Source organism: Silurus aristotelis, assembly GCF_946808225.1.
Source record: "Silurus aristotelis genome assembly, chromosome: 3".
Taxonomy (NCBI): Eukaryota; Metazoa; Chordata; class Actinopteri; order Siluriformes; family Siluridae; genus Silurus; species Silurus aristotelis.
The window spans coordinates 23,686,304-23,711,494 of NC_139576.1; the positions used below are offsets into that span (position 1 = coordinate 23,686,304).

At 39.2% G+C, this 25,191-nt stretch overlaps 1 protein-coding gene across 2 annotated transcripts in view; it reads right to left on the reverse strand.

The window, feature by feature from the left end:
* Positions 1-1,674: 1,674 nt before the first annotated feature.
* The window catches only part of nrp2b (neuropilin 2b), a 68,470-nt gene continuing 44,953 nt past the window's right edge, over positions 1,675-25,191 (reverse strand). The window contains exons 11-17 of one of the 2 annotated variants that reach the window (XM_083538000.1): positions 17,957-18,031; positions 15,660-15,803; positions 12,583-12,848; positions 11,922-12,018; positions 10,031-10,063; positions 3,829-3,891; positions 1,675-3,621 (exon numbers count right to left, since the gene is read on the reverse strand). In XM_083538000.1, the coding sequence (XP_083394126.1) occupies positions 3,320-3,621; positions 3,829-3,891; positions 10,031-10,063; positions 11,922-12,018; positions 12,583-12,848; positions 15,660-15,803; positions 17,957-18,031 (980 nt within the window). In that variant the 3' untranslated portion in view covers positions 1,675-3,319. Of the gene's footprint in view, positions 3,622-3,828; positions 3,892-4,215; positions 8,226-10,030; positions 10,064-11,921; positions 12,019-12,582; positions 12,849-15,659; positions 15,804-17,956; positions 18,032-25,191 lie in introns of those variants that run through there. The other variant, XM_083538001.1, reaches the window with a different exon arrangement.

Here is a 25,191-nt window from a genome sequence, read left to right on the forward strand (position 1 = left end):
TAGTGAAATGCCATACTTGAAGAGCTGAAGCTGTAATAACAGCAAAGGGGGAAATTCATGTGATTGCTAATGGTATGAATTCCCTTTCAGGACTCAATATACTTAAAACGGGAGTTTTGAAAGGGGTCATACTACAACAACTCTGAGGAGACTGATGACATTAAAATCTAATCAATCTGATATCTTTAAATGTGGCTTGATTTTGGCAGACATCTCTATCCAGGGTAACTTACCGAAGTGCTTTGTAGTCTCAATCAACTATCAATACATCATTCTGGTACAAGTATGGCATATGGATACTAAAAATCTTTTGATAGAAGTTAGTACAACTAGTTTTTTCAGCAATAAAGACAGTCATCTTTTAGGCCTCTCTATGGAGATATAAATGTTCAGGCCTTTACTGAAATTCGGTTATGGGTGATAAGCTGGCATAATGAAAATCCATGAGGATATTACCACACTGAGAGGGCAGGTATAACAAAAGAACAGAAGTGGACTGAGCACTTAGACTTGTAATTCATGAGTAAAAAGTCTGTATAAAGCAGTTACCTGATGTGACTGTAGATCCAGGTAATATGCAAATCACCATGATGTACCAGTAATGCTTGTCAGTCTTGTGATTGACGATGTCCAAGGCTGCTGAGAGGTCAAGAGGGATGATGTCTGATAACAGTTTGGCTGATCAAGTGGAATGAAGCTTCTCAGTCACAGCCATGAGAGCCATTTCTGTGAATTGTGCTGCTTTGATGCCAAGCTAATTATGCTTTTGAAAGATCTGGGCATTGAGAGACAAATGAATGTCTACAGCAAGCTCAAGAATGTAAAAAATGAAAGGATTGCTGTCTGGATTGCTTCAAAATTCCATTCAGAATGCATTAAATCCAGTAAGGAAAGCTGTTGTTGAGCAATACATTTTTGTTAATAAAAATCAGCAAAATGGTTAATTAACAAATACTGAGTCACAGATGATGCTCATTTAAATGATGAAATTATGATGATGTTTATGTTCTGTATAAAATGTTTCCTTAGCATTACAGTGTACGCCTCACTGGGGCAGCACTCGTGCCCTTTCTCACTCCACTTTGAGCTCCAGAGGCTGCGAGTTGATACTGATGTTAGAGAACATGATGAAAGCATAGTAGATAAAAGCATCCTTAAACCAATGGTTCTGTTTTCCCCCCTCAAGATTAGAGAGCACTGAAACATATTTTTTATTCTGTTGTTTCTCTGTGCCGGCCAGGAAGAGAAAGACAGGGAGGAGTAGGTGAAAGTCATCTACTGATCCTGAGATGTTGTGTGTGTGTGTGTGTGTGTGTGTGTGTGTGTGTGTGTGTGTGTGTGTGTGTGTGTGTGTGTGTGTGTGTGTGTGTGTGTGTGTGTGTGTGTGAATTTAGTAGGAAAAACCTTAAACAGATTGACTGAATTAGATGACTAACTCCTAATGAACAGGGCCTGGTGTGATGAGTAATATGACCTCACAGGGACATGGAAATGAGGGCGGGAGACTGCAATGGCGGGGGAGTGTGTGTTTGTTGGGGAGAAAGCTTTCAGGCTGCTCAACATATGAGTTTAAATGAGTGAATGATTTTTATAGACAGAAAGAAATACAGAAATAACCATAGTTTTATCCATTATCTCATTCATGCAAAATAAAGTAAAATGACATTCCACATCGCATGTAAATCAGTTATTCATCCTTTATTAAATAATAATAATAATAATAATAATAATAATAATAATAATACCAATAAAAAGAACATATTTCTGTACAAAGTCTACAAACAGGAAATTCTGAATCATCTGACCAGTGCCGGGATTTCCATGTCTTTTGGTGTTGGCCCCCTGTCCCAGACAGTAGAGGTAATACTTTCACAGCTCTGCAGCAAAGCTAAAACAGGTCAGAGCTCCAAGGCACTTGGAAAAGACTCAACAACATCCAGTGACAACAGAGCTGAACAAAACTTCGCTCCCTCTTTTTATTTCTTTTTTTGTTTCAGTCTCTTTCACTCCCCCAGAACAGCTAAGCAGTTCCTATCTGTTTCAGCTTACAGCACATCTTAATCAGAACACCCCACCACAATTCCAAAAGCTCCTAGGATGCATCTGTAGGGCACTGTAGGGACAGCCAGAGGGTGCAATAAGAAATAAGCACATTTAATTGCATTCACTCTCCCAAATTCACAATGAAACAAACACACTGTGAAATTTCTTCCCGTGTTTCTGTTCTACAGCAAACCCGCACTTGTGGTGGTGTTGACCTTTTACTTTTCAAGCCATAACAAACATTGTGTGTGAAAATGTGTGAAATAAAAGAAAGCATAAGGCCCGATTTCACCGATGCTCTGGAGGTTTAAAACCCAAGAACCAGCGTTTCTAAATGGCTCCCCTCCAAAGACTGTTCGCTTAAGGCTCACTTGTGGGTCCATATAAGAAGCTTGGGGATTTTTTCCCGCCTTCCTCAATTAAGTCTCTATTTCTTTGCCAAGTCCATTTACTTTAGGGGATGGGATAAAGAAACATGAATGTAGTGAAGACCGTCGGTCTGTGGGTGGAGAAGCCTTCCACCTTGTCTCCAACACTCGAACTCACTGGCTCTTATCTCCTTTCGCAATCCATAGGTTGCAATTAAAACAATGCTTCAGTGGTTCACATAGCGGTTTGCATTGTGTATAGATCCAACAAAAAAAAGCAAAAGAACACCATAGACAATCTTAATACTTGAATCTAACTTAGCCAAAGCATTTTTTTTTTCCAAACATAATACAACATTTCGGCTTCTTCATCTAACCGCGTCTTATAACAATGAATCACAACAAAAACAGACTGAACGTAAGCATAAGACTGGCTTAAAAAGGTTTGACACTGCTCAAAAAGATGGCAGAAGAATGGCTATGGTACAGAGCAATAACTCAAGCAGATGTGTATAAAGACACAGGTCTAAAAACTAAACAACATGTCCACAATCTTCTAGACCACGTCTTTCACAAAATGGAGGCCAAGACTTCACAAGCGATGATCCATTAACAAAGTTCTAGTGCCACTCACTTCTAACTCCCATTAACCACTTTTAGATCTTTTTTTATCTTTACAAATCTATAGTCATATACATTTTTTTTTTATTTCGTGAATGATTTTTTGGGATAGGCATTCAATTGATATGTGTCGATATTTTCCCACTGTCCACTGGGAGCACCTGTGAATCATACTGACGAATCAGAGAACTGCTATGAGTGGCAGGTGGGCCATTGGCAGGAAAGTGAGGTCCATTCACAGTCTTGTGATTGAGCTCTAGGGAGGCTGAAACAGTTGCGACAAGACTTCAGGCCTCCGAGCAGCAGCGTTGCTGGTTGATCACCTTTTGCTTGATACCATCATACAGCTCAAAGTTGTAGTTCTCCAGCGTGGTGGAGCTCCTGGATGAGAGGCCATTGTAGGAGCAGGTGCAGTAAAGCAGGAGGCCAGCACACACGGCGCCCAGCAGCACACCCAGAGAACTCATTACAATGATGGTGACCAGGATTGGATCCAGAGTTAACAGCCAGGCGTTGTCCTTCTCAGAGACACGTGTCACTGGAGGACTACGGGAAGGCTCCGGGGTGCTCCATGCAGAAAACGAAAAACCTATAAAGAGAATATGGAGGACATGACTGGTCACATTAAACTGTTTAGTGTTTTATACAATGCTTCATTTTAATACAATTATATGGCTTTCTCTACTGTTGCATCTGTGGATCTAAGAAAATATATAAAAAATATATATATATATACACACATACACACAAAAAAACTACACCTGCCAATGTTCTACCACACCTTGCTTGGGCTTACCTTGATCTAGGCGATTTCTGTCATGAAACAGAGGATTGTTCCCAAATTCGACAGGTCTTCGCTCTGAAAAGAAAACAAACACAAGAAGCCATTTTATTCGGGTTCAGCTTGAGATATCACAAAGACAAATAAGAGCACATCCTTGCATGTTTTTGCTAAATGAGAGTATGCTGTGTGCTATGACTCACATTCTAATGGCATGAAAATACAAGTTTAAGCAGCCTCAATAACACACTGTTTATTGGCTATTCACCGAAGCAGAACTGACACATGCAGTATATTTTACATTTTAAGCACCGGCATAATGAAAAAAACGTCACCCGGAATCAGTTAACAAATGCACATGAAGTGTAGAATTGCTAGCACCATAAAACACTCCGGAAGCAGTTTGTAGAAAAATATCACTTTATTATTACATTCCGCACAACATTTTCCAAGACCATAAAATTCAACAGGCTAAAATATTCCTCAAATCTTATTGAAACAGGCTGAAGTGCAGGGCAGAAATGGCACATTAAAGAGACAATCCCAGTCAAGACCCAATATACACAAAGAGAGAGGATGCAGGGAGCACACAGCCACAAATGTACCAGAGATTGAAATCTTGAGACCATGAATATGAAGCGAAACACAAATATAATACACTACACCAGGATCAAAATATATTTAAGATAAATACTAATGTTTTCCAAACTATTAAAGCTGCTTTGTCAGATTGGTTTAAAATGAAATTTTAATCTCCAACAAAAAAACTTCTATTATACGATGATGGAAGCATAACAACCTTAAATAATATTACAATAACTTTCTAAAACCACATATTAGTCTGTGCATACGCAGTGTGTTTTTGTGCTGAGGCAGGCTCTTGGCACTGTGGGGTTTGTATACGGCCAGGAGGACCTAAGTGCTTTTGCTCATTAATATCCTTTGATGGACAGCAAAAGGAAAAGGGTCCAGAGAAAGAATGCTTACGGCAGGCTTAATAAAATGCAATCGACCCATTATCTAATTAGAAATATTTAGTGCTACATAGAAATCGCACGAGGCAGGCATGGCTGATATAAAAGCACATCGAGACCAGATTGTATTTCTGCGAACCTGTCAGTTTTAGTGGGTGGGGGGAAAAATTACTGCTCATAAATAAAACCACTCAAAGCTAACATTCCTACGGGAAAATCAAATACTTTGAAGACATTATTATTGGGTAGTCTGTGTTAAAAGCCTTATGTCAGACTGAAACACATGAGCCTATAAGCTATATTTACAGGTAGAATAAAATAAAGGGTTCTGAAAGAAAAAAATGAAATGTGGATTTCCTATTGCCAATATATAAGACAAATTGACAAACATCATTATTTATAGAAAGGGGTAAGCGTGGTAATGTGGGTTGGCTTTTATTTTTTGCATTGTTTGCGAGAAAAAAAGCTTGGAAGCCAGTGATAGGGCTGCCATCACTAAAAGAAAAACCCTGCCATTGTACTTTTAGCATTAAAATCTTAAACAAAAGCCATAATGACAGCCTGTTTTATGTATGATTGACAGGCCTGCTTGAATCGTGGCCTCATTAAAATGGCTGTAATTTTGTTAACAGGGATCTAATGTTCGCAGGGATTGAGAGGAAGAAAGATGGAAAAGGGAGTGAGAGAGTACTATTTTTTTCTCCCAGCGTCATCACGGGTGTGCCAGGTCAGGTGCTCTATCTGGCTGCCTGCCAGCGACTTTCATGTGCTTTTGTGTTCTTAAGCAAACCCCTTCAGACTCTGGGCCGAACCAAAGCTGGTGTATCTTTAGGCTGACCTCTCGCTTTGATCTCCTCTTCCACCTTTCTATGCATTCTTTTGTGAAGAGCAGATTAATGGGGGCGAAATGGCCTGCGTCTCTGTAATGGAGGATTATTTTCAACTATTGTCATACGGAGGACATAAGAAGATATTGGGATTTACATTCTCCTTTAATCCCAAAAATGCATCTGATGCTGTCAAAACCTGAAGCCACAACCTAAAGGCCAGCTTTCTTTTTATAATAGATTATGCCTCAAACTCTTTTAGACTAAAGGGAATATGCTTATGGAATGTTCATGAGGCTGCGTATCTTGGCTGTGTTGTGTGTTTATTGGTTATGAATACGATATGAATCCAGTCTTTTGATTCACACTATTCTTAAATTCAAGATCTTTAGATCATCAGTGGGTTTTTGAAAGAAGAAAAATACATTTAGTTGGGGATTGTCAAAAAACCTTTAAACCTAATACCTTCTTAATCAAGTGAAAAACACACACTTTAAAGCTATCAGACACTTCAGGATGAACATGTGTTACAGAATGCACATCATTAAACATCAAGATTTGTATGCCATATAAATGCATTTCCAAATATGATAATTGCACAAAAATAATCCTGTATAATTTGTGATAGAGAAGGATCCATAAGGAAAGCCATCAGATTTGACACAGTGTGTTGAGACATATAGATTCTGTGAGTTCTCTCACTCTCTGCAGTGCTATCAAACATGGCAAAGCCCCACCACTGTCAAACATGAAGCGAAGCAGCCAAGCAAAGCCACACATTCACAGCTTGAGTTTCACTCTCCGCTTCCATACAAGCCTATAAAAACAGCCGAAAGCAGTCAAAACAGCAACAGAAGTCAACAGACGTGACTGGCTACCAGAGGACGCTGATCGTTAGTCAGTGCATCAGTCATGTGCATATGAATTTCCATTTAGCCTTTCAGTCAGCAACTATGACATATCAAGTGTGATATAAAAATATTACAGAAAATAACTAGCATATAAAGTACATTTAGTAAACTACATTAAGTATTTTCTGCAAAAAAGTGAGGCTCTTTAGTGACTGGCATTGAACAGCCCTGTGCCACTTGTATATTTAAGGCCAATGATGAGACTTAAAGATTGTGGGTTGCTCAGAGGTGTAAGACTGGCTAAGGCAGGGTCACATCAATTTTGCATATAGAAAAAATCAAACATCTTTAGAGACAGGTGTACCAAAGCAAGTTACAGAGCTTCATAAGACAGTCAAGAAATAAAATGTACACATCAAAAGACAGATATATGTAGATCTTCCTTCTGGATATGCCCTTCAGTTGGGAGACAGACTCGCCGGGGAAAGGAGGATGAAGGTAAAACGGTAGGTGGAGTGAGTCTGAGATAGCAACTGCACCCATGCACCCACCTAGCACTCATACATCCACCCACCCAACTACACAAACACACTCACACACACACACACACACATGGACCAACAAGGCACACAAAGACATATTCCTTCTAAAGAAAAAACTGTGAATCTGTTACACTGCTGCTTACAAGGCATATTTAACTAGCTTTAATTCCCCCCCATTTACTCTCTCTTCATTGTCAAAGGGTGTGTATGAGTGTATGTGCGTGCATTATTCAGTCCACATGCGAACTCTTTAATGTGACACAGCATTATACTGCTTTCTTTCGTGCATTTTTCTCATATCACTTTTCAGTTTCTCTTCTCTCAGTAGTTCTGGCAGCACTGCACAGCCCGTTTCCCTTTGGCAACAGGATTGGTCACAAGCAGGAGACCCGAACCCTGCCAAGTCAGGTTCTCATCCAGCCACTCTCTCCAGGGAGACCCAGAGAGCAAGAGAAGTGCATGCACACACACACACACACACACACACACACACACACACACACACACACACACACACACACACACACACACACACACACACACAGAGGTGGCTTTCTGCCAATCAGGACTCTGGCTAGACACACGTGTCTTCTCAACAAACTCCGAGCTGGAAATGCAAACACTGCAAAACTCCAATCAGAGCTTCACACAGGTCCAAAGTTTTGAAAGGGCCACGATTGCATGTCACCTTCCTTTCTACTAATTTTAAGCGTCTAAGAGCTTTTAAAAGTCTTCTTGGCAACTTTCAAATATCTCCATATTAATTGGTGTGTAGGTCATCCTTGGTGCAAACTCCTTCCTGAAGGGCACTGCGGGTGCATCGCTGGGCGTCTGTGCCTGTTGGTAGTTATGAAGCAGCAGAATATTCGCGAGTGAGAGTCTAAAACCCTCTTCATAGTCTCAGTCTCCATCATGCCTTCTCAACTTAGCACTGGGAGCACGGCTCGTGTTTCTCCTGTCTAATGGTCAGCATGGGCTCCACTGCGGGTGCCGTAGCGGTGCCACCTGGGTAATGGGTGCTGTGGTAGGTAACAGAGTGCTGGCTCTTCTTGGCAGCCAGGTGGTAGCGATGGCAGCACAGCGCCATGAGGAGTGTGATGGAGGTCAGCAACACCAGTGCGCCCCCTCCAGCTATAACGTAATACCAGTAGGTGGGCATGGGCTGCAGGGACACTGTAGTGTCTACAGTGGGATCACTCATGCCAGGAAGGGCTCCCCCTAATGGACAGACACAGAAAAGTTGGCTTGGGGTAGAGAAGCATGCAGACTGCAATGCTTAATGCCAGCATGACTGATTTTACGATTGTTAGATATATATATATTTTTTGTTATATTGGCTTTTGGCTCTGATTTGCTGCACAGAAATGAAACAAACAGTTGCTGCACACAGACAGGCAGATGTGCATGCATGTTGCTCTCCCGAGCCCTTGTTATTTATGATTTGTTCAAGCCGATAGCTGATTCAAGCTTTTTCCAAATTTTCGCTGGACCAGATCTTAAATTGTGTAATAATAAATTATGTGTAAAAAAAATGTTACATGGTGTGGTAAAAAAATATATTTTTTTGAGCTTGTTCCATTAATCTAACCTAACTGAGATCACAGAGCTTTCCTAATCGCTTAAATGTTATATAACAACAGGAAGTGTCTCTATGAAAAAGCCAAATTCTCAGCTAAAGAGAAAGTGTGAGAGAGAAAGAGCAAGAGAGAAGAGAGAGAGAGAGAGAGAGAGAGAGAGAGAGAGAGAGAGAGAGAGAGAGAGAGAGAGAGAGAGAGAGAGAGAGAGAGATTGAGATTTTTTAACGTGTCATTGTGTATGGTAGTGTGTGAGTGAACGTGCACATGCATACACTAAAGTCCTGATGTGTTGTTATGTGTCTATTTGTGTTGTCTGTTCTTTCATGCATGGATCAGTGCCAGCTTCATCTGCCTCAAGCCAAACTCCTCCATGAACCCCATTCAGCATTGCAAGGAACCAAGTCACCCATCTTTCTTACTCCCTCACACACACACACACACACACACACACACACACACACACACACACACACACACATGCCAACTCTAGTAAATCCCTGCCACTAACAAAGCCCCCCTCTTCCCAATATCACCACCTTCATCTAATCTAATTTTCCATCTCTACATAAATATTTTTTTTTTTAAAGCACGTGTAATTCAAGTTGTCCATGTTTGTGCTAAGCTGTAAGCTGTCTAAGGATATAAGGAGAAACCAAAGCGAATTCCACTAAAAAAATCAATCGCACATTTCTCCAGAGTCAAGAGCACTCCTTATATGGATCTAAATTTATCCAGAGAGTCAGCGGGAGAGAGATGAAGAGAGGAAGATATAGCCGATACAAAGCGAAGGAAACCCACAAAGGTGGAGAGTCAAGGAATATGAGGCAGTGGAAAATATATGGAGAGTGAGAGAGATAGAGAAGAGCATGTGATGATAGTAGAGGAATACGTCATTTAGAGAGCCTGTGCACTAATATAACTTATGGCACTGCTGCCCACTGAACCTACTGTCTCCATTCCTCACAACCTTTCATGCTGACTACAGAGCGATAACTCATCTAAACTTAATGTCGAAAGCTGCCTGCTTGTTTAGGGTCAGGATGCTGCACTGGCGCTACAGTATATGTGTGGCGAAAAAGTGCTGGTGCTGCATCCACATTTATGCCACGATCATCACAGTTCATCACCACAATACTAACAACAAAACATCACAGAGTATTTCACATAAAACATCATTTGCATGCTGGGATACTGTCCATGCTGCGAATGGCAAGGTAACGATGATAACGGTGATGATGCTGAAGAGTACACAAACACATGTGTCTCACATACAACGGATCTAATTCAGCTTGCTATAAACGTATTTGTGGAGCTCGATCACAAAAAGGACACAACACTCAACCAATAGATGGTCTCTGACAGAGCAAATCAGCTGCCGCAAGCTGTGCTGGGCAACAAGCAGGAAGCAAAAACATCTGCACAGGAATACATGACAAGAAGACTTACCAGTCATCTCCGGTGGAAAGGCAGGGAAGGGTTCTGAAATAAGAGAAAAATGCAAAGTGAGTTTAGATTGCAGAATAAACCAATTAAAAGTAAAATACAATACAAAAGCCTGGAGTTAATAATATAGACTGGCTTTCATTAAGGTTAAGCATTGATGTGTAATTGGCTAACTTTCATTGGTATTGAATCCTTAAAGAAATAATTCATTATTATTTTTCAACAAGAATAAAAAAAAAAAAAAAAAGCCCACAAGCCTTTTTTCCAATATGAACTCACTGATAATTAAAGCCTGTAGGTAGTTGTTGACTTCTGTGTTCGGATTTAGCAGACATAAAAACACATTTTACCAACTTGTTTTTTCGTTTTCTTTTGTTCAACTTTTCACACTGAAGCAATACTGTAAAAGTAATTGCATTATTATATTTCCCTGAGGTTTTGTGGTATCCACAGGCAATCATAACTTTAAAAACACACTGTAAACGGATAACCACAAACTGGAGATGTAGTCTTAGAAAACAAATTATACAAGAGTTTAATTTACAAAACCTTTTGAATGCCAAATTGAAGAAGACGGGTGTACAAAAATACATTTTGTACAAATCATCATTGATCCCCTATCAACTGCCCTAAGACTTTAAATATAATTGATTTTCAGTTCAAAATGCTTTTTGTGCCTTTCTTAATGGAGGGAAGCATCGCCATTTCTAGAAAATTGAATTCAAACAAACCCAGAATTCTCTATATGGACAAAAGTTTATGGACACCTGGCCATAAGTTTCATATGTGCTTTTTGAGCATCCCATTTCACACATAGTCCCTATTTGTTTTGGTCATGCCCTCCACACTTCTGGGAAGATGTTTCACTAGATTTTAGAGTGTGCTTGTGGAGATTTGTGCTCATTCAGCCACAAGGGCACAGAGTCAAGTATTGATGTAGGTTGCGAAGGCCTGGGGTGCAGTCAGTGTTCCAATCCACATATGGCTTGAACACATAAGTCAGGTGTCCCAATACTTTTGTTCATATAGTTTGGTTGAAAATGCAGAAGTTTTCTTTAAGTGTGAATGTCAGTTGACTAAAGGATATCTTTTTGAGGCCCTTCAGATCTGCACAAACACATAGGGGAATAGCTATGCTGATGAGGGGAAAAAAGAGTGGGAGAGAGTGGAAAATGAAAAGACAGACAACGAAGAGGAACAGGCGCCTGCGTGCTCTGCACATTCTCAGAAAACAGAAGGGGTGTTTAGAAAAGTCTGGAATGCAGACACAATTAGAAAAAGCTGTGCACATAGAGCAGGGGCTGGTTTGGCATAAGTGCGAGTGCTGTTGTGTCCAAGCTGCACAGCACTAATTGATAAGTGTACTCCCAAATGTCACATTAAGAAAAGAAAGTGTACAATGCAACAGTTATTAATTATCTGGCCTTTTATGCATATCACATGCGAAAGAGAAGAGAATGTTCCACAGAGAAAACCCTGTGTATTTTTCTCTATAATGGGTACAGAGCTACACTGCAAATGCTGACTTCTCTACAAGGTCTCTTGTGTGTATCTACAAAAAAATTATTCCTATCTGAGAAGACGGCTGTCTAATAATTCCCCTCCTCAACTCTGGAAAGCTCTAATTGCTAAAAAGTGAGATGAAGAAGAAAAATCTGATTAAACCCAGATTAGGATCAGAGCCCACAAGGCAAGTGTGACCTAGTTTCATTGAGCAGTGTGAAGACTGAATTATGAGAGCTCACTCATTTTGCAGTGAACTTGAATGAGCCTGAGATGTCACAAGATATTTTGCCTGCCATGGATAAACAGATAAACATATAGAAGGTGAAAAGGTAAAAAAAAAAAAAAAAAAAAAAGGGCAAAATGGGAATAATGAAGACTTTTGACTTACCAGTACACTGTTCCAGCTCCGTGCTAGAACTCATATGGATATTGTCGATCCAAATGTGGCCTTGGTTTCTGTGCTCAAACAAGCCCTCGATGACAACCTGATAGAACAGAGAGTCAGAAATTTTAGATATATAGTCGTATTAATGTTATTACAATTGAACCAAATACTATGGGTTTAAAATAATGTATACATTCTATATTATGATGTACTTACAAATTACACCATGTTACTTTGTTCATTGGTATTAAAATATTTTTCTTTTTAATGTGGTGTAATGTCTTTTAGATTCACAAATGTTTTGTTCACCCATTGTCTTTGGAGAACACTGAACACTGGCAAACCACTTGCACACCATGTGCCATCTCTGGAACTGCACAAAACATGCAAAATGGACAAAAGTCCCAAGATTCTACAAAATTCGACCATACTTTCTTTGCTCCTGCATGTAAAAAGTTTTTTTTTTTTTAAAGTCAGTTTCTCAGTTACTAATTACTTGCTCTGTCCTACAGCAATGTTGAAATATACTTTTGGGATAGAGCACCAGCTTATGTTGGCACTTGATAATGAGAAACCAAAAGAGCTTGAACAGATTCACACCTTCTCCTGTCTGAGAGATGAATCTAGACTCTAAGGAAAGACCTGACAGACTTCATCTCCTCACCTGGTACTCCTTTGGGGACTGAGGCAGGATAGTTCGTCCTTCTTGCCATTTGTGGTCCTCATCTGCTTTCAGAGTCCAGAGAAGGGTTTCATCCTGATTGTCGTTGCGAATCAGAACCTGCAGCCGTCCCTGGGCTTCTCCTGAGAATTGGTAGCGGAAAAGCAGACAGAGTGGTCCTTGCTCGGGTCCCACCACAGGGCTCAAGAGCTTTGCACGCTTATTCTCAGTCTCAGGACTCGCCTCCAGGTATAGAAAGCCGCCATAATCTGCAATAGATGTGGATTGAAAAGGAGGTTAATGAAAATGAGGGAGAGGACAAAAAAATAATTGCAGGTCAAACCTTGTGTTATTTCTGTGCACATAATATATTCCCTGTAGCTCTGTGCGTATAGACTGAGAGGGTGTGAAAAAATTTGGCAGGGTCTGAACACATGAACCCTTAGGACAGCTGACAAGCCACAACTAATTGCACACACCCTGACTCATTACAGTAAGAATGATGGGAGCAAATGCAAACTTGTGTAACTTCTACACCAGACACACAAAGAGTACTGCATAATAATGATGAAAAAATAGTCTTGCTTATTTTTGCTCAAAATCAAAATAATCATTTGTTAAAATCATTCATACAATGTTAATACTGACAAAAGCAAAAAACATCCGGTTCTTGCATAGTACATTGCAAGGCCGTAATTGTTCAAATTAATAAATCTTTGAACAAACACCAGTCTGAAAAAAAAGAATACCCTTATTCATTGTGCAGCATAGATGTGTTGAATAGAGGATTCTCAAATTCCTCTTTACACTTCTATCTGAATGCATAGCAGAGGATCGTTCCACCAGAGGGATTGTGTTAAACTCCATAGTTCACTGACTGAGTGACACAGTAGTCCTCTTACCAGCTGAGAGTCGTGGAACTCCATTAAACTTCTAAAAGGTGTCACTGTATCTTTCGGGTGCAGCTCAACCGTTATCATCACCAGATCTGCACTAAAGAGAACACGAGCTATTGAATGCTGCCATAACTATATTTAGCCCTGTTTGTGTCTCAGCATGGCTCAGTGGGTAGAACAACACTTCAGTTTAGGGCCTATTTAAATGAATGATTGTGCCACTTTCCTTCATCAGTCAGCAGAGGAAACTCTCAAAACAAGAGCAGGTTTGTTGTATTGGCTTTTATTTAACGAAATTATAGAGCTTAGTGTCTGCATTCACACTGATGTCACTTTAGTAAGAAAGAAAAAAATTTTACAAATAAATATGCTAAAGAAACCTGAATACCAAAATACACATTACCAATCATAGCATAATGATATTTAAAAAAAAATTGCTTGTATTTAATTTCTAGCAAGTAATCATAGCAATCACTACATCAGGAGCAGGTGTGACTGATTTCATATGAGAATGAGAATGGAAAAAAGATGGTGGTTACACAACTTATAAACAGTATATGTTGGTATAGCATTATTCATGTAAATAAACTGAAGCTTTTAGCTTTACTACTTACTGAAATTAACTTTGCTGATACACCCGGTGCTGTGTAATCAGCATTTCGCAAATCTATTTAAAAAAAAAAAAAGGTCTCTCTCTCTCTCTCTCTCTCTCTCTCTCTCTCTCTCTCTCTCTCTCTCTCTCTCTCTCTCTCTCTCTCTCTCTCTATATATATATATATATATATATATATATATATATATATATATATATATATATATATATATATATATATGTAAAAATGAACATGTATGATTTTAAACTCAGCGTTTGTTTTCGGTCATTGCAGGCACTTTACTTAAATATAACTGTGCAGCATTTCTTCTCCTAAAGATACAATACCTTAAGTAATATTTAGAACACTTAATCAATCTAAAACAATGTAAATAGCTTTATCCAAAAACCCTATTACACTTGGTAAATTATTTTCCTACCATGACTATAATAGGTGTGAGATGTAACAACCTACTGAGTGTCCAATCAATAAGGATCACTGCTTTATATCCAAGGAATAAGAATGAATTAGCCATTTTTAAAGAGGCTTTACTGTGATTGAGTGGATATTTAGCACAGTGATGTGCCTATAGAGGAGGATAGGAGCAGAACAGGCTAGTCGATGAGCATCATTACAATGTTCCATTGAAGTTAATTAAGCTGTGGGAACGCGTGCCCTCTCACCTCGGCTCTTCTTTTAGTTACAACATGGAGGGATCAGAATATGTGCATTAAGTTAGAGAATCATTAAGTGAATGGGTTAAACAGGTCAAAGCCTTAGTTTGGAAAATTTATCAAATGTGAAAGGACTATTCCCCCATGAGGAAAGAAGAAAGAAGAAAAAAAAAAAAAGAGAGAGAGAGGAGAGGATACTGATTGGAAGAAAGGATAGGAGAATATTGGATTTTGTAATGTTTTAAACAGAAGAGAATTCTTTCCTCTCGGCTTCTGATTCTGTTTTTAAATAAGTTCACAGATGGACAAACACAGATGGTATATTGCATAGGAGATCCTTGGGAGCAGGGGGTATGTGTGTGTATGTATGTATATAGGTTTGATGGTTCACATGAAACGCTTGCCCCACTGCTTTAAGAGGGATATGAAAAAGTGACCAGAGTTCTTTACACAGGAGAGATGTGACAGTGAGGGGACTATTTTCAGACTTCAGCTATCACAATAATTACTCCAGCAATAACAGGCTGCTGAAGCATGGGGTGTGTGCATTTGTTGCAAGGGCAAATGAAAGTCTTTATGAGTCACTGTACATGCTGCTATTTATTTCTTATCTACCTATATACCTACCTAAATTAGATATACAGCCCTGGCTTTTAGACAGAGCACAGGTTTCTGTTTATAGTGCGCGCTATTAATTATGGTCAAATCTAATTATACATAATTTTTAAGCACGATAGACAAGTAGCCATTTGCCAGTGCAAGAGCTCTTTCCATTATGTCTTTATCAAAGATAGAGAAGTGCAATAAATGCACCATATAAGAAGACACTTAATATAATGTTATTGGATTATTTTGTGATGGGATATTGCACATGTGCATATGGTTGATATGTGAAAATATGTGAAAGATTTCCATACCGTCAACTCCCAGGGGCAGGTCCAGACCAGGACTGGAAGGGCTATGCAAAGCCCAGTTCACATCACCTGTGGGGTCATGGGTCCAGCCACACATATTTTGCTCAAAATCACACAACCCACCCAGAGACGATACGGTGGTGGAAGCTGGAAATGAAAGAATGAAAGAAACAGGGAGTGCAGAAACAGAAAAAGAAAGTTATACGTATTACTTTCAGAAAACCCATATCCTGCCATCTAAATTATACAATTATTTAAAAGTGCACGCACACACACACACACACAAACACACACACACACACACACACACACACACACACACACACACACACACACACACACACACACACACACACACACACACACACACACACATTTTCACAGATTTTATCAATGCCCTGAGACTCTAACCAGTGAAATCCATATTCCCGTTCCAGAAACTGAACTTAACAGGCCCTGAGAGGAATAATGTTCTCTCTCTCTCTCTCTCTCTCTCTCTCTCTCTCTCTCTCTCTCTCTCTCTCTCTCTCTCTCTCTCTCTCTCACTCTCACTCTCACTCTCACTCTCACTCTATCTCTTCTCTGTGCTGTTGTTTAACATAGTGGTTCCTTAGGGATTCTTCTAAAATAATCTGAGGGTCCACAACTTTATTATTCATATTTTAATGATGTTACAGTTTTGCAGATCAGCATGAACTGCAATTAAACGTAAGTCAACTTATTATAGTTAAGCTCAATAACCTATCTATTGTAACATAAACTGGATTTTAATACAAGTTAATATGATAAAATACTAAAAGCAGCAAGTATGATAGAAATTGCTTGAAATATATATATTTTAACACACTGCACCTGGTGTGTTTTAGATTCAGAAAAAGCTCTAGAATGCAGTATATTTATATATTAATCTTAAACCTAATCTGTCCGAAATTCATTAGCAGGTTTGTAATTTATTTTCCAACAGTGATGATTTCTGGCTGCAAAAATTAGATTTTGCAAAAACCTAATGAGATACTGACATGTATATCTGAAGTGAAGTTCTCCAGTTTAACTCTGGAAATGTATAAATAACCATCTTATGTCATTCCTATTCCCAGTTTCTCTCTCAAGTCACTGTCAGCACTTCCTAACCGGTGGCCCACTGCACGCTTGTTCCAAATAAACACGTTGCTGTGTCGTTAAAAAAACTAATCTGGCTACCACTCCAGTTATTTCGGTGCTCACTGTGAATGCTGACGTGCACCGCCTTTTATTTTTCCATCTCAGCTCCTATCAGCTCTACGTGCACTCTGAGTAGGTGTGAAAAAGTTTGGCACGGTCTGAGCATGTCAACACGCCGTACAGTCTGCAAGCCACAACTACTATAAAGACATATTGCGTTAAATATCATTTACAAAAAGTCTTATTAGAGCACATTGACACTTGAGAAACGTTTACAGAGAATGTGTGTGCATATTCAACTGTAATTAGGATTTTTTTTGTATGCTGATTAATATTGAACATTTACAGAAAGTCTTAAGTAGAGTGCAGAGGCGGATTACCTATCTGCGGGAAGAGTTATTGTGGCATGTTTGAGCCAGGAAGAGTAAGGGGAAAGAAAATAAGAGAGGGACCTGAGCCAAGCAGAGCCACACTGGCCTCATCTATATGGAGCTGTGCACCAGCCCTCCATCAGCAATCAATCCAAACACAGGGCACAAACAGTGCCAGGCTGCTTAGCATAATGTTAGCACTCCTGCTGCATTCCGCTGTTTATCGACACATAAGTCTCCACAAATCTAGCCACAATCTATTATTATCATGGGCGCAAAACATGCGGTTTTGAAAGTGTACTGTAAATAAAACTGTCCAAAATTATTCTGTACTCGCTATTTCTGTCAAATAGTATAAGAAAGAGTGTCGCATTCTCTTTCATAAATCCACTACTTGTCAAGCTTACAATTTTGGAAAAAAAAGATTCATACATAAAACACTAAATAAGGAATAGGAAGTGTTTCAGGAAGTATAGATGTTTTCTACCATGCATTTAATCATCCATAACACCACTGAGGAAGCATATACACAAACACAAGCAATGCACACAATCAGCAACAGAAGTGATGGACTCATTTCTCAATGTCAGGCTTGTGCTGGTATTGTACAGAACAGTAGAAGTAACAACATTTATTGATAGCTCTAATGAGAAGAGCTCAGTGCATGCTGAGGGCCCCCGCAGTCCCAATCACCACTTTGGCAAATTTATCTTAGCTGAAAATTCAGGTTTAAGAGTGTCATGTTTGGTTGATTTGGCTGTCACTCACCTGTCTTCTGAACTGTGGTGGTTTCTTCTTGAAGGGCGAGAGTTGGGGTGGCTGTGTCAACAGTAGTGGTGGATTCTGAGACAGAGAGAGAACACAAATTTGGTAAAGTTGTTTTATTTTTGGTGGGGACAGATGACATGAAGAGAGGAGTGAAATAAAGTGAGATAAATGGTATAAGAATTTGAGGTAATTATGGTATAAGAATTTTATACTGACAATAAATGTATATACTGTAGCCTCAGATATCAGCTTGTTCATCTGGAAAGGTTAAATACTGGTTTATACATGAGAAGCTTATCTTTTACAGTAAAAAAAAAAGAAAAAAAAAGAAAAGCTCTCTCTTGTGCACACACATATGGCTCCTGCTGCTCCTGATGAATGCTTTAGCTTCACTGACCTTGGAGGAGCAAGTATGCATATAAGTGTCAAAGACAGGAAGAATCACATGCTGATACACAATAAAGAGGAAAATAATTAATTTTTAAAAACAACCTGAATAAAACACACACACAGCTGGAAATCAATTCAAAGCACACAACCCTCTGCAAAGGGTTAGTGAACGCTAATGCAGGATTAAACCAGCACTTATTGGCCGAGTGGGAGGGGAAAGAGATAAGAGTGAGAGGGAGATAGACATGCCGAAAGGGTGATGTAATTAAGCAGAAGGTTTAAGCTGAGTTTGAGTAGCCTGAAAGAACATAGGCACTTCCTTCTTAATCCTCTTCACATCACTATGCCAATCTGCAATCATTCCCCATCCAAACCCCCCTTACCTCCCACTCGATTACTGACAGACCTCCAAAAGAGCCTTACCCCATTAGTGCCAGCCTTACAGCTTTACCCCATTACTGCCAGCTTTACAGCTTTACCTCCATCATAGCACCTGAGGCTGCAGCATCAACCCATATGAGCTCTTTTTATGGATCAGCAAAACCTGCTACCGCAACCAAACCACTGCTACTCTGTGTCTCTTTCTTTTTTCATGAGTCAGCATGGATCATTAAACTCTCTTTAAGCACGCTCATTTACGCAGGAATTTAACTGTAAATAATCAAAAAGGGGTTAAATGTGGGTGCAAGTTGAACTCTCGTGTAGATTGTCACCACAAATGTACAATTTACAGAAAATTACATGGTAACATGAAGCTGATATATTAGAGAAAAAGAGGATCACATCCTGATGATTATTTCACAACCTAAAACCTTGTGAGGCGGCTGATTTAATTCGTTAGCACAATGAATTGACAAAAGGTGGAAGTAAAAAAACTGCAACAAAAGAAACGATTCAGACAATGGGAATTCAGCATAAATACTTTTTTTTTATGTGTCACATACACGTATTGGTCACCTCCTGTGTAACAGGAAATGTGAATGTGTGCCCCGTGGTTAAGGTATGCCAATGAGAACAACTGTGAACTAAACAGACTGTATGTGAAGACACTAATATTGTTCTGCAAATAATTTTTCTCGGATAAAGGTTAAAATCCTCATCCCTCTTTACCCCTTCTTTCCATTCTCATCTGCTAACACATACGGCATTATTCAGATGCATGAAACATCCAGTCCAACTGCTATTAGAACGCATTTTAAATCAGTCCCACCATCGTTCATGCGTTCAGACGTAGAAAAACAAGCAGGTAAGTGACTAATGATTGTCAGCTCTTAGTTTCATTAGTGTCATTACACTTTACATTTTGCTGCTTAATTGGCAAATACGTGAACAGCACTCGTAATCCAGCTGGCACTTCTGTGGAACATGAAAAGAGAGGGCAGCTATGTAAATATATTATTAATATCTATAAGCAGGAGGGGACATGAAAGAGGAGCCCCAGCTGATTGGGTTTCTGACATTAAAGTCCATTAATTTGATGCCCTTTACAAATGCAATTAACCCACAGCAAGAGCTGCATCTTGGGGAAGTGAGCTCAAACGCAGGCAAACACACACACAGACATGTACACACATACGCATACTCTTCCTCTCTCTTTTGTAATTAGTCAGAGCAAGTGTGCACGATCGTACATGGCCCCTGTAGGATTTTAAAAACCCGTGTCCCCTCTTTGTCTAAAGGTCACCTGTATCCAGAGTAGAAACACAACACCCTTTAGATGCACTGTACCTTTTAATGATGACAGAAGGGCAGTAGCATAAAAAATAAGAAATACAGTGGACTGATTATTCTATGAGTTTGGTTCACACAAGTTACTCGTTTTTGACTAGAAGAATAAACACTTGATCAGTTTTGGACTCAAATAAGAAAGTATCTTCTTCTTCTTCTTCTTCTTCTTCTTCTTTCGGCTGGTATACGTACGCAAAATGAAGTCAGACTAGAGGGCAGGTAAAATGTTTAGAACGCTTTAAAACTCTCACAGCAAACACAGAGAATTCCCAGTAACGTGTGAGGCTTAGTTTACATGCAGGGGCTGATAGTCAGGTCATCTTTGCTCATGCATTGGTATGCTGAGACAGAGTAACAGCATTAAACCTCCATTCAACTCTCTGCATCCATGGCTATTGACTCAGCTCTTTCTGAGAGTAAAAAAAGAAGTTAAATTATGTAGAATACCTTAATCTGAACCTCTGGCAAGCAGGAAGACAGGCAGAGAGAGAAACACTTGATGTCTGTGTGCAGACTCTGGCAGCAGATGCAGCATTACCAAATAATCTGTTTCGTTCCAAGGAAAGAAGTGCAGACCAATCAGGTCAGCAGATGAGAAGTGGGACTGAAAATCAAAGACTGGTTTATAAAAAGATGTAAACAATAATAGAGAAAAGTGTCTAAAAAAGGGTATAAAAGTTCAAATGCAAGAGAATCAGGGAAAAAAACAGAACACACACACACAGAGACACACTCCATCCCACCCACACCTAATCAAGCACTAAAGCAGAGCGAGACAATGCGTCTCCGTCTCCACGATTCAATAAAAAACAAAACAAATTTCTACAAGCACCAAGCCAATTAAAACATTCATATCTAATTAATTTGCAGACAAAACATGAATGATGTTCTTAAATGTTGTCCTTATATTAGAATTCATTCGTCTTCAAGGAGGTCATTGTCTAGGATTCTTCTAATAAACTGCATCTCCACACACATGGTTGTCTTACTTCCCCCCTTTAAAAACAATCCACTGACATAATGCAGCTAATTAATGCTATTGCAAAAATAAATCTAGGACAAATCTTATCTCCCCCCCCAAAATATTTCATTCTTTGAGATTTTTTAATAAAATGCGCACAGAGACACATACAAACTCAGAAAGGGATAGAGCTGGCAGGTATGCCTGTTTGGCCTGTGATAAGGCCCAAGAGCCAAGAAAACACAACGGCACATCATCTCCAGGTGATAAATATCATATCCAAGAACATTTGAAAGCGGACTATTGATATTCATATTTCACAGAGAGAAGCGAGAGATACTTTCCCTCCAAGATACATTGTACAAACAACAGCACAATATCCCAAACACATTCTGCCACCTGGGACCAGCAGCTAAAACACAACAACAAGGACAGATAAAACCCAATACCTGAAAGGGGTTTAAAAAAATATGATATTACTAATGGAGAATGTGTGAGGAATACACATGGGGTGCTTCTAGTCATATGGCTGGGAACAGACAGTGTTTACAGAAGGACTGTTGAACCTGTGTGTGGTGTGTGTGTCTGTGTAAGCCTGGGCCAGTAGCTGGTGCCCAGACCTAAACAGAAACATGTGTAAGAGAGCTTCAAAGAGCCAAAGCAAGCTGCAGGCTGAGACCTAATATCTCCCACACCTACTCTTCACATACAAAGATATGTACACCAAGCAAGTTGTCTTCAACATGACATTCTCAAAGTTTTACCTTTTGAATTTGATTATGTTACCTGTTTTGTTATTGATAATAAAAAAAATGACAGACATGCCGTTCATGTGTTTTTGGAGGGCAGTAGTGGTACAGTGAGTAGAGCTGCATCACAGCTCTAGGCTTCCATGGATTAATCCTGAGCTCAGGTTACTGTCTGTGGGGAGTTTTGCCAGTTTGCCCTGCATCAATGTGGGGTTTCTTCACAGTTCTCTGGTTCCCTCCCACCTTCCACAAACAATCTAAACAACAGAAAACTATACTATAAATTGCTCCAACACTGTTTACCTCACAGTGAAGTCTTTCCTTGTGCCTAGCAGCCCATGGAAGGATATGCTCTAGATTCAGTCAGACCTATTTTAAAGAGGTTACTGAAAGTTTGGTTTTCATAAGAGGAGAACGATCCTTGGCAGAGAGGAGCACTATGATTAAATTTCATGGAATTTTCCACTGTTGGATACGCCCTGTCGATAAGAAAATGAAAAGTTTTTTAAATGTTCTTAACACTAGTCTATTAGGCATGCTCCTATGAGAATTTCTCAGGACTAGAAGGTAGTAAACTGAACTATATATTCTTTGAATGACAGCTAAAACTGGCCACCCACAAATGTGAGAATAAACAGAGCTCTCTATGTGTTATATCGGATGTTATACACTTTTATTTTTTCCTTATTTTCTTTCTCTTTGCTGTGACGCCGTTTATTTTATCACAGCAGATCAATGCAGTTTAAAAAGGTTGGCTAGACAAGACATTAAGTGTACAAAACTGTACTTTTTTGAACTTTTCAAAACAAGGACAAGAAAAAGAGCTCTTTTTCTTTCAGTGTCTAGCAGCAGCTCCTGTAGAGGTCACTGTTTTCTCTGTCTCTCTTTATCATCTCACCTCTCAGCACAGGCAACTGTGTCAGGTCATGGCATGAGGGCTGCTGATTAATAATGGAGGGACCAGTCAGATTGAAATAGTCCAAAGTCCTTCTGTGTGTCTTTCACGCTTTCACTCAGTGGTGGCTCTGAGGGGCTTTTACTTATTCATCTATTTATTATATCTGCCCCTCCTTCAATCATATTCTCTGCTTCAGCCCTCCCCATGTTTCCTCCTAAAAGTAACAACGAGTCTAAAACCAGGTGAATGCTTACAGAGTTTACTGTTCTCTCACTATATATATATATATATATATATATATATATATATATATATATATATATATATATATATATATATATATATATATATATATATATATATATAAATAAATCTTAGAATTTTTCATTGTATTTTTTATTGTTCAGATCTTCTCAGTATGCACTATACATATATATGTATAGAAGTGTTTTTATTATCAGCCAAACCATAAAAACTATTTTTACAGATAGTACACTATTTGAAAAGTAAAGGTTGAATTGGAGTTTGAGAAATTTGAATCGCTGAATGTTTAAAGTATAATGTTCTTTTTACAAAACAAGGACATTATGTATATTTCTTAATTTTTTGCTCGCATCTAAAACTAATAAAGGCAGCATCAATTTTAGACACTTATTGAAATCAGTCGCTTAAATTAGCTTTAATTATTAATTTGTCATGTATTTTGCCCTATTTAGGGTCTATATTCTAAATAAATCAATAGTTTAAACTCTATGGTGTTTAAGAAGCCAGTTAGGCCTGTACGTTAAAGCTGATAAAAGTTTTCAGGGTAACAGGATGCTTTAGATAAAAGCCCTTTATCAAGTGTGGAAGTGCTTCATCTATTGATGTACTGGAATTTTAAAGAAAATGAAAACTTTTGGAATTTGGCAGCCCTACACTGTACAGTGTGCTTCTATCAGAGCAGGTTATGGCTATAATAGTAGCAGCAGATGTGTGTAAGGAAAATCATGCTGCTCAGTGAAGTGAAACTGAGTTAGTCTACTGAATATTTAACATCTCTCTCCCTCCCCCGTTCTCTCTCTCTCTCTCTCTCTCTCTTTCTCTCTCTCTCTCTTCACCCGAAACAATAGCCATCATGTGCTGTCCACTCAGCACTGTCCTCTGTCCCCTCTTATGTCTTTGCGCTTCTGGCTGCTTAAGCAAGCAGAACTCCTTAAAAAACAACAGTTCAGTCATGCTGGAGTCTTCTGGAGTGTTGTGCTGTGCTGAGAGGCATACTAATAATAACATATGCTTTTGATGGCATCTGTTGTTGAACTACATTTTGAAAAGTAGTGGGATTGTAGCTGAAAATAACAAACAGACAAAATACGCAAAAGACTAATTATTTTTAACAACTTCACGCACTGGGTGTATGCGTGAACAAGTTTGAGAGCAGAGTGTAGGATTCTGTGTGCGTGCGCGTGTGTGTGTGTGTGTGTGTGTGTGTGTGTGTGTGTGTGTGTGTGTGTGTGTGTGTGTGTGTGTGTGTGTGTGTGTGTAAGCAAATGAAATAAACAGAAAGCAAGAAATTGCACACAAGTGGTTACATATGTGTAATTGAGATTGAGGGAAAAAAGCAGTGTGTGTGTGTGTGTGTGTGTGTGTGTGTGTGTGTGTGTGTGTGTGTGTGTGTGTGTGTGTAGAGTGGTGAGCGTATTGCTGGGTTTGTAGGAGCAGGGAGGAGGAGAGTCGACCCCCTGTGTCTTACACATCTGGTGCACAGACAGCACTGCACAGCTTTATTACTCACTGAATCAGTCATTCTGTTGCCTCAACTTGACATACTACACTGTACCACACACACACACACACACACACACACACACACACACACACACACACACACACACACACACACACACACACTGTAGTATAAACTCACTTTACAGCACACAACCACACCCTTCTTCTATCCATAATACCCCACAATCCCATGATGCCTTGCACAACGTATCTACAAAACATCTGGCGCAGTGTTAACTGAAGTGCTACCTTCATAAGTATGGAAAAATATTGAAACAAGGTGACATGTTTCAACTCCACATGCTGTTCTGCTTTTAAAATGTGTGAGGATTTAAAATTAGAGCAGTTTTTAATTATGTTCCAAACAACAAACATTAAAAGTCAAAGGTATTAGGTAAAAAAAACAAAAAAAAAACAAGCAAAGTACAGAGTGTTTGAAAGCAGATGATAAGCCTCTCCAAAACCTGAAGTCTCACTACAACCAAGCTGGAACATTTAAGAAAGAATCAAAAGGTGTAAACAGCATACTGCTCATAGATTGCAATAAATACAGTATAAGCCTTATGTTTATTGTTCTGTCAGTTTAAAGAAATAGAGCTCAAGTGTAAACCTGAATAAACTTGCAACTCTAAAACCAAAGCACTGAGTTGCAGGATTATTACTCAAAGCCAGCAGAAGCTGCACAGACATCACTCTTAATACAGTGACACAGCGCTGTCTTGAGATTCATCAATCATCATAA